General features: G+C 31.7%; 1 protein-coding gene across 1 annotated transcript; it reads right to left on the bottom strand.

Annotated features, from left to right (window-relative positions):
- Positions 1-1,626: 1,626 nt before the first annotated feature.
- LOC126844562 (17-beta-hydroxysteroid dehydrogenase 13-like) lies at positions 1,627-5,381 on the bottom strand. Its single transcript, XM_050582851.1, has 6 exons — positions 5,024-5,381; positions 3,546-3,878; positions 2,551-2,680; positions 2,330-2,447; positions 2,138-2,251; positions 1,627-1,851 (listed from the first exon to the last, which is right to left on the bottom strand). The coding sequence occupies exons 1-6, from the start codon at positions 5,189-5,191 to the stop codon at positions 1,746-1,748; spliced, it is 969 nt and encodes a 322-aa protein (XP_050438808.1). The 5' UTR covers positions 5,192-5,381; the 3' UTR covers positions 1,627-1,745.
- Between the last annotated feature and the right edge of the window lie 5,249 nt (positions 5,382-10,630).

The raw sequence follows: 10,630 nt of genomic DNA, 5'->3' as shown, positions 1-10,630 counted from the left end.
CTATGTGCAATACACAGTGACATAATTTCCTAACTGGTAATGAATTAATGCAACTGCACGTTTGTTTGAGTTGAAGAAACTTAAAAGAAAATTCAAAAAAATAAATCTTATAGGTATTTAATAAAATATAAAATACCTATTAGAACGAGGAGTCGAGCTCAAGCTAATCCTATTACATATTAAGCTTAATTATTATAAAAACGCTATCCGAATATTGACATTGATATGCAAGATTACTATACTTAATAATTGAATTAATTGTATTGAGATCAAGCTGTTATATTGTAAATAATTTCAATAATAGTGTAGTCTTATTGATGCGCTATGCATTTTTTAAATACTTTGATTAAAAACTCAAAGTGTAGGGAAATAATTTCGATGAGAATATTGTCTCTTGACCTTGAGTCCAGATTTAAAGCATTTTGTACGAAACAATAAGTAACAATCATTATTCTAATCAAGCGATGACCAACAACACTATTCACATTCGATGCAGTCTAACCAAACAATACAATTTGTTTTGAAGTTATTGCTCTTAAATTTCGAAATAAAGTAAATGAGCTTAAACTTATTTCTATAGCTATTAAATTATATAGAAGTTGACCGCCACTTTAGTAGGACTTTTATTCAATAGTTTTTCTATAAAAACAAAGTGTCCTTGCATTACTCTCATAACTCATTAAATATTTTACTGGTGAGTTGTGACCTACAAATTAATATGGCAATTTATACAATGACTCGTACTTTTTTCATCAAAGCTGTGGTAAGTCTAGTAAAACCTGTTACGAGTAACCTAGATTGGACAACAACGTGCCAAAATGATTTTAAGTTATGTTAATTTAAACTTCTCAACATAGCTCGACATAACATTCTCGAATTCCTACTTATTGTTTGTTTGATATAAATATTTATAATTGTGAACTTTCAAGTTTCTTGTAAATATTTAAACTGACTTTATAATATAAACTGTAATAACATACATGTTAAACAAAAATGTAATATTGACTATCCAACTCGTTTTTTTTAGTTTTTAATTAGGTACTAGTGATCTTTTGTTTCAGCCACAGAGAAACATTGAAGCGAAATAGATGAGACAGAAGTATGTCTAAACAATTTTTTTTCAAACTAATTGTATGTTATTATTTCTAATATTATTTAACTAGTAATGCGAGCAAAAATGTTACAAGTAGCAATGTGTTAAAAACCAGATTTTGATCATATAAAATGTTGATAAATAAAACGTTTTTTGATTAGTTTACGATTGTTGTAAAAAGGTTTCCAAAAAACTGAACTAACATCTGACATAAAAACATTATGAAAATATAATTTTTGTTTTGATCTTCACCGTCTTATAGTTTCATAAGAACCTATTATACCCTTTGGATTTTACCACCTCACTTCTTAAGTGTGATGACGATTTGACTATTTCATTAATTCAAAGTTCTTACTTTAATCACCAATGTTGTATTTTATTTAACTGATGCACTTGGTAAGTCATGTACGAACATAATATGTGCACCTTAACTCGTTATTAGACATGGCCAAACGCCGATGATTATTATTCTTGTATCTACGGGGTTTAAGCGATGAGAAAAAATCTATAAAAATAATTTACACTAACAAAGGTTAAACATTATAAGTTAATAATTTATTACACAACACAATTAAATAACCCATCAAACAATGTATATTATGACGTTTTCTTTAAATTCATTTTAACGACAATACGGTTAGAGACAAACGTATCATCTTATTTGATACGTATCTAGAATTTCTTGATCTTTTGGATCTGGCAGTACGTTTACGAATGTGATTTTTTTGAAGAGTCTGTACATGTTATCCGGTAGTAATCTATAAAAAAAATCAACGGACAAAATTAGAGCCGAAGCGACGGCCAGTAATATACTAAAGCATTATTATCCCATTAAAATTCATAAGCTCAATAATAAGCACAATTATTAGCCGTCATCAGAGGCTATGAGTTTTTTTATGTTGTCAAAAAAAAAAAAAAAAACAATAGGAGATGAGGACTACGCAATTTGAATTTTTGGAAGTGGCTAAAATGAGTTTTGAAAGGCTTCAATTATTTAGTCGCAAATTTTGATGTGAACATTATTTTCCTGTTGCTTATGATTACCTCGCAAAAGCCATTGTGGAGTAGAGGTGTCCGGGCACAGAAAATATTCTACGGTTTTCGAGTATGCCGTTTATTATCAATTTACACGCTATTTTCGTTGGAATTTCGGGAAATCTAAAAAAAAAAATTAAAATTTTGTGTCAAGTAAGTACAAACAACGAGAATCCTCCAATGGGCGATTTGGTTACTAACCTAAGATCCAATTTTTCAGTGACTTTTGGATTAGTCTCGACGAAATATGGCAGTACCGTTGAAGTCACAACTGCTGAGTTTAATCTTCTTAATTCATTGTCTAAACATTCCATACTGCCTAAAAGAAAAAAACCCAGACAGTCAGTGCATGAAAACCATGTTTTACATATAGACGATAAAAAAAATTGTTTTAATTATCTTGTTCATAATTTTTTATTTACCATTGACACCCCATTTAGAGGCTGTGTACGATGAAATTCCCGGTACACCGTCCATCGAGGAAAGCGAAGACATTGCCACGATGTGTCCGCTGTTTCTTTTTAACATGGATGGAAGTATTTCTCTGTTCATCTGAAATAATTATTTATGTGGTCGCTTTAATAATAATTCAAAGCGTCAAACTAATGCCAAAATGTAATCTATTTGTCCGCATAAATGATCAAGTTACAAAACGATTACGTTAATAGTTAATATTTAACGATTACATTTCTTATATTAGAATACATTTTATTAAGCGAGGGACAATTTAATAAACGACTAGGTATTTAATTAATAGCCGTCTTGTCGAAAAGATACAATACAACACATTCTTAAGCCAATTAAAGATATTACCTTTACGAAACCCAGTTTTAATTTCTTGTAAATAAAATTGGCTGTGGATTGTAAACAAGTATAATTATAAAAAGATTTTAATTAAAAATATAAAAATATCAGGATTTTAAAAGAGATGTTTAGATAGGTTTGTGTTTATTCGCCGTGTTAATTTAATAATTAAGTTGACTGCAATGCCGAGCTAATTTTTTACAATCCATATGAGTACCAAATACGGTACTCATGGCAGTCAACTTGTTAAATATTTTATTATTTATGTAGTGCCAATTGTGAATTCAATTATTAGTCAATTTAGCTATGTTTAAAAACGTTTTATTAAAACTCTCACGCCTTATGGTAGTCTGAAGTCATTAAATTGACCCTAAAAGCACCTGAAAGTTGGGATGAAACCGGAACTTTCCCCAACTTTTCAGCTTAAATATGAGAATTGATTAATGTCATAATTTTTTGGTAAACTCAGCTCAAACTTTAATATGTTGTTTACGAGTAAGTAACCAAGTTTGGATTGTTAGAAAATAATATTATTATAATGTTGTACATGTTTATCTTTTACACCGGGTCACCTTGTTTGTAAAATTGTCATTTTGGCGTTAGAATTATTTACCCAAAATTGTCCCAATAGATTCACGTTGATTAAGTCAGTAATAAATTGATCTTTTTCCGGGTTAATGTACGAATGACCCCACACCAATCCGGCGTTGTTGATCACCATGTCTACAGGTCCTAGATCGGTTTGCACGGACTCGTGCATCTTCTTGATCTGTTCCCTGTTGGACACGTCGACTTTGTAGCTTTTGGCTATCCCGTTTTGTTCTGTGATAAGTTTGGCCGTTTCGATATTTCCCGCTTCGTCAACGTCAACACAGGCTATTTTTGCACCCAATTTGTGAAACTGCAAAGCGAGCTCACGGCCCAGACCTCTGGCCGCTCCTGTGATCTACGAAATAAAATATACATTACAATAATATGTTATTTTGAACAGACTGTTTAGAATAAACAACATACTACATAGTAAAGTAAGTACACGTTAAAAGTACATTACGTTGTGAAATAAATTAATAAACATGCTCAAGGGGGTGTTCCAAAAATGTACTTACAGTATTTTTGAATTAAGCGTTTAGTTGATTGAAAATGTTGACTGGTCATTAACCAGTTTTTAACAATTACTTATAGAGTAAAAGTGCGAGGAGTGTCAATGTGGTACTATTTTTATCAGCAAGCATAATTTAAACGCATTTTTGTTCGAGACCAAACTTTTAAGCTCATAACCATGAAAGTAATTATTCCAAATTGATTATCGATTAGCCAAAAGTTTACCCTTAACATTGAAAATGTAAAAAAACATTCACTGTCCTGGGAAGACTAAGGCATAAGAAACTTAGATAACCGTACATTCTATTAATTTGTATCAAATACTAACGGATTTACTCATTTATGCCTAAGGTTATACAAACTAGTTTTATATAAAGTTAAACAATGTTGGTATAAATGAAGAAAGTTAGTTGATACAGACACTAAAATAGTTTACACTAAATAATTAATAAATTTAAATTAATAAAAACAATATATACATCTAAAATATGTATAAAGATAACAATCTGAGTAAAAAAAATGTATAAGTACAAAGCTGCTGTATTATATACAACGTCGCGCCCGGTGGAGGAAAGTTAAATAACTTTAAAAACAAATTTCAAAACTGGTTTCCAACCAGTCAAAATATATAGTAAATTATACCTAATTGATAATGTTAATAAAATTTACCCGTTACAATTAATTAAAAAAATGAGTGGATAACTTTAAGGTGGCCACCTGTTTACCGTGAATCTGTGTTTTATTAATAGCATGTTCTATACACAGAGACTTTGGATTTAGCTGTACTGAATTTAATTGTACGCGTTTTACTAGAAGTCAACCGTTCACCTTGTCTTTTGGTAAAAACTACTTAGCTGTTGTAATAATCTTCTACGGTGTGTGTTTTTAATCAAAAACGTATTTTTCTATTGTGTCTTAACCGATTAGCACTTAATATTTGTCGTTTGTGTGACTAATAAAAACAGTATATTGAACACGAATTTCACTTACCACTATAACATGGCCTTTGGCGCTTTTTTGTTTGGCTGGAATGATGTTCTTAACGCCGGCCCACACAATCGAAGGTACCAATAAAATGAAAAATATCGTTAACTCGAATAGAAATTTTATCGGTTCTGACGGTACGGTGTAAGAAGATGAACCACTTTTCGAACTCATTTTCCAAGTGGTTCGCCAGCCTAGTAGTTAATTTTGTATTATGTAGATCAACATAAATAAGTTTAACGTGGATACTAAAAATTAGATACCGACTTAACAAAAATAAAACACTACACGTTCAAACACAAGGATTGTGCAAACGCTTGGATGAGAATGATCACTGAATTATGTCGTCCGACCGAAGAAAACCTTGATAAAACAAACAGTGTACCGACATACTCTCAAAAAACAAGTTATGGAATCGCGCTGCCTTGAAACTGGACCTACTTGAACATCTAGTTGTAGCGTACAATTTGCAATCGTATTTTTTTATTTTATTGTTTTATAAATGTATATGTTTACTTATGAATAATATAAACGTGTTAAGTTATTTTATTTAACGTCGTCGAAAACGCTTTGGAATATCTAATAGAAATAGAAAAGATAACTGTTAACATAACAAAAAGTGTATGTAATGGCAACAAGTATGGATAGAAGAGTTCTATGTCGATTAAGGCAAATAAATCTCCTTGACCCCTATTGTGATATGATGATATTCCTTCCAATGGCATAAGTATTCACTAAATATGTTTATAAATATGTATAATTTCCATAACCCGGGTCAACAAGCAAAAAAGCAGCTAGTAAAAACTATTACTTTTTGCCGTACTACTACCGCTATCAGGACTACTACAGGCTACAGTGCAAGTAATATTTTTATAAGAAAGTAAAAAAAAATTAAAAATTAACACACTTATACGTTTAAAATTTTGATATTATGTATTTGTTAGTACCGATCAATATGTTTGTTTTATATTTTAATATAACACCATAATCGTATACATATTTGCAATTATTCCGGAGAAATAATACAATGATGTATTATTGTTTCATCAAAGTTAGAATGGAGTAATCCGAAACAATAAATTGTACCGGAATTTATTCCATTAACATTGTTTCGACTGCCTGCATACAGTTATATATATAAGTACCCTCATTTTTTAAATATGCCAACTACACCACACACATGTTACATATCAAATGAACGTATCAGGTGTGACATGATCACACAGTTATAATATTATCTATTTACTAGATCTTAATAATTTAATAAAACTTACTATTAATTAATTCGTGTTCAATAAATGTGTTTACCGATTACATATAGTAAAACTAATATATTCTTATAACATTATAATAATTTGCATTACTTCTTATTACAAAATACCGATTTTCTTAAGCCAATGGCCTTTTTTTCTTGCATATTTATTTATTTATTTAGACGGGCTGGTAGCCCAATAATTATAATGAAAATTATTATGGTATACAATTATTAAAATACAGATCATCCGTTTAAGAAAGTAAACGATACAAAATACATTAAATCCCTCAATAGTTACACATAGTGAAAGATCGACATTATACTTATTTACTAATTTCATACATCTAATCACAGGAGCATTTATATTAAAACAGGACAATTTGCTTCCCATACGATATAAAAGAGATTAACCATGAAAGGAAAGGGTTTCGAAAACCTAGACAATGTAATTTAACAGTAAGTATATTATGGTCAATTGTGTTAAACGCTTTTGAAAAATCCGTAAACTCAACGTCAACCTGGTGTCCAGATTTAAATGCATCCAAGACGTATTGTTGGAATACTAGAAGAATATAATATGGCATGTTATTGGTGTACAAAAGATAAATAAAATATAACAAACAAAAAAATATATAATAACAATATAAAAGTAGTAGTAATAATACACATACGAATTAATATAAATAAATAAACTACAATATTAGTAATAACAATTATAAGTAGGTGCTAAGTACTATAAGTGGATGTTCCTCCACTAAACATTGTTTTCGGGTATTCCTCAACAATATTCCTAATAGCTTGGGCCTGACCACAGTTGCAGAGAGGAGATTTCCCATTTATGCATTCAATAATTGCACCTACCCTGTCCGGTTCTTATGCGGTTAAGAGCAGTCCATGCTGTACGCGGGTATTCGAAACCTGGGACTTATTGGGTTGGATCACTTATGAGATGGTTATTCAGTACCACTCCATCATTCCAATGCGTATTCCATAAGTCTTCTACTGTGTTTGTACTTATTTTTTAACATCCATATAGGATGTCTAGATTTCAGTCTTTTGTTTGGTGCATTATAAACGTCATCATAATAAATTGGAAGGCTTGGAGAGTTATGTATTTTCTGGATCAATTTTAGCGTTGCTGCGTACCTACGAACTTCTGGTGGGGCTAAGTGTGAGAGTACTAGTATCCACTGCCCACTGCAGCTTAGTTGATTGGATACATCCTGTTATTATTTTCATTGTTCAATTAAGTTGTGCGTCCACAATTTTAGTGTGGCCAAATAGCCAATGGCCTAAAATGCCAAAAAATGTATTTTCTTTTGTTAAAAAAAATACCGACATTTTAGTAATTATTTAATTACTGGTAATTTTATAGTTTCGTACAAGTATTTCGGTATACCGTTTGCAACTGGTATTATGGTAAACAAGCATTTAATTGGATACCAAAACGTTGGTACTAGTTTTAGTACCTAAGACTAGATATATATATATTTATGTCTAGTGAATACCGTCACCTAATACAATTCTTTGACACCACAAATGAATACTCGTTAATATTATATTAACTATAATTTATAATTTTATACGTCATATTATAACATTAGTTTTGTTCACCGAATGATTGTACGTATGTGATGGACCTTGTAAAATATACAAGGCTTAGAATTAATTAACAAAAGGCTAACTATAGTAATCAGTGATTTAATGAAATATTTCATTTTAAAACCAGAATTAAATCAGCTTCTCACGAATTCTGAGCCGACGACCGATTTAACTTGATTTAATTATGATATAGATTTTCTGACGCCAAGTTAACCTTACTCAAATACGTCATATTATTATAATAATGACAATCAAGCTTCTGATCTGATTACATTACCTTTGGATTTAATCGCAGTCATTAAAATGCTAGAAAGAAATCATGATCTAGTTTTAAAATGATGGTCGTAAAGTGTAACGTCATCGGCCAGTCTAATTTAAATATCGTAGTCTTGAAGATTAAAAGAAGAACGCGACGATATGCCATTCAATGTGCGCCAAAAGAAGCGGACAACAATAAAGTATGAAAAATACTAAGGGAAAAAAATCATTCAATAACGGCCGGACGATAGCGATCGCCAGCCATGTATATTTTATATTATTTCGGCTTTCCGGCCTAGGGTGGATGGCGGCCGGAAATAAATAAATATATTATAGACATGCGTGTATTTATTTATATATATATATATATATTTATTTTTATTTACCTTAACGGTCCGCTTTATTTTTTCGCAGCTGTGGAACTTTTGAAAACGATTTTCTTCGCGACCCTTTTGCATTCTCTCTTCCCTTTTTTGTCAGATCGGCCAGATCAGATTACATTTAAATTTATAGACCGCCCGCGGCCGGTTAAAGGTGTTAATAAAGAAAAGCCATTGTATATCAAGTATACGGTATATACACCCTCGGTGGCACGGCAAAGACGGCGGTGCTGATTTCGTAAACATTTGATTTGATTTTTTTTTATATTTTTCAAAGGATTTCTCACTGTCAAACAACGAAGACAGACTTCATCTCGATAAACGACGTCTTCCCCTCCACTTCTAGAGGAAAAGGGTAAGCGTACTAGACGAATATAGGTAATGGCGTAAGTACACGTCGTGCCTATTTCAAATTGGCATTCCCGTGACGTCATAGGTGCGAGACGATACAATTGTTTGGCCAAAAGAGTTGGTTATTTCATTTTGTCGTGACGCACTCGCCAGACGCTAAAACTTGAATAACCTGACTTGTTTCACCACACGTGAAATCGACAAGATATAATATATTATATAAGTATACATTTGGGTACATAATTATGGGTTATCGCTTTGGGCACAAAGAAACGAGTTGACCCGTTTGTCGTCGAAGTTAAACAAATGAGTTCAAGTAGACAATACAGAGAAAACACTTTGCCTCGCAATCCAGCAGAAAAAGGAAACTTAGTCTTCGTCTGATCAGTGAAATAAACAGTGTGTTCTGACAAAGCTTTTATGGTTCCAATTACGGCCCGGCGGCAATTGTCCGAAACTGTAATCATGGAAATAAAGTTTCAAGTTGAGTACCCAAGTCTAAAGGAATTGCTTATATTGTTTGTTTAAACTATTTATTTTGTGTAAGGAAAAAATAACGAATACATCAACTAAAAATATGGCTAAACAATAACGGTCAACATCTGTTGAGATAACTGGGAAAATTTAAGCTTTGTACAGTTTATGTTGAAAAAAAAATCTTGTCCAGTGTGAAAATAGAACAGTAAAAATTAAGCGATCTAATAAGAACTAGCATAGAAGATGTGAAATCCAAGAACAATGTTAAAGCCTCCAACCATTTTAACGAATAGGTTGGATATTTTCTTATAGTTTTACTGTTTATTAGGTTTATAAAACGTCAAACCAGTTTGGAACTACAGGGTGGGGCAAAAGATATGCATCGGTTTTAAAGGGCTGCAGAAAAAAAACTATTCAACCTCGAGAAATGAAATTAATATTGTTCGATTCAGTAGACAATTTAGTTTTTTATATAAAGTTTTAAAGATTACATCACTAAAATGGCGACCGTCAGCAACGATGCACTCTTGAAGGCGATTTCTGAAGTTTTCAACCGCTTGTCGGCACATTCGAATGGGTATAGCCATTATTTCCTCCCTAATTATCTTCTTAAGTTCTTCGAGGTTGTATGGACGATGTTTAAAAACTTTTTTCTATAGGTATCCCCAAAGAAAAAAGACAAAAATGGTCAAATCTGGTTAGCACGCAGGTTTGAAATTGAGACAAATGGACCCGAGCGCCTGGTCTCTCTGAGGGGATACGTGGGGTGGTATGCGCGCTCACGGTCACTAGTTTAGTGATGTTATCTTTAAAACTTGATGTAAGAAACTAGATTGTCTACTGAATCGAACAACATGAACCTCATTTTTCTAAGTTGAATAGTTTTTTTTTCTACATCCCTTCAAAGCGATGCATATCTTTTGCCCCACCCTGTATTTTTAGAATTTTTTGGATTTATACGTGACGTATTTCAAATTTAAAAAAAATCATACTGTGTTTTCTTCAATTTTGAATAGGAAGAAATGACAATATTAAACATTTATTCTTAAAAAACACACACTTGGCGAACGATTTCCTCGTCTATACAAACTACTGTAAATATTATGAAATAAATCCCGATGATTGAACAAAATATATAAAGGAGGACAAAGACACAAATAACAAAGCTCGTAATAATTATTGTCAAACCAATATATTCTCAGCCCCTCATCGATGTGCCACCTACAAATTAAGGTAAATGACTTTCTTTATTACACCACAGAAGAGATGAACATATCTATTCTGTGATTG

This window comes from Adelges cooleyi, unplaced genomic scaffold (assembly GCF_023614345.1).
Source record: "Adelges cooleyi isolate 19-005CV unplaced genomic scaffold, UGA_ACOO_1.1 ACOO_flye_CR_arks_rails_tigmint_CR_PRNA_108, whole genome shotgun sequence".
NCBI lineage: Eukaryota > Metazoa > Arthropoda > Insecta > Hemiptera > Adelgidae > Adelges > Adelges cooleyi.
This window is presented reverse-complemented; position numbering and strand designations above follow the sequence as displayed.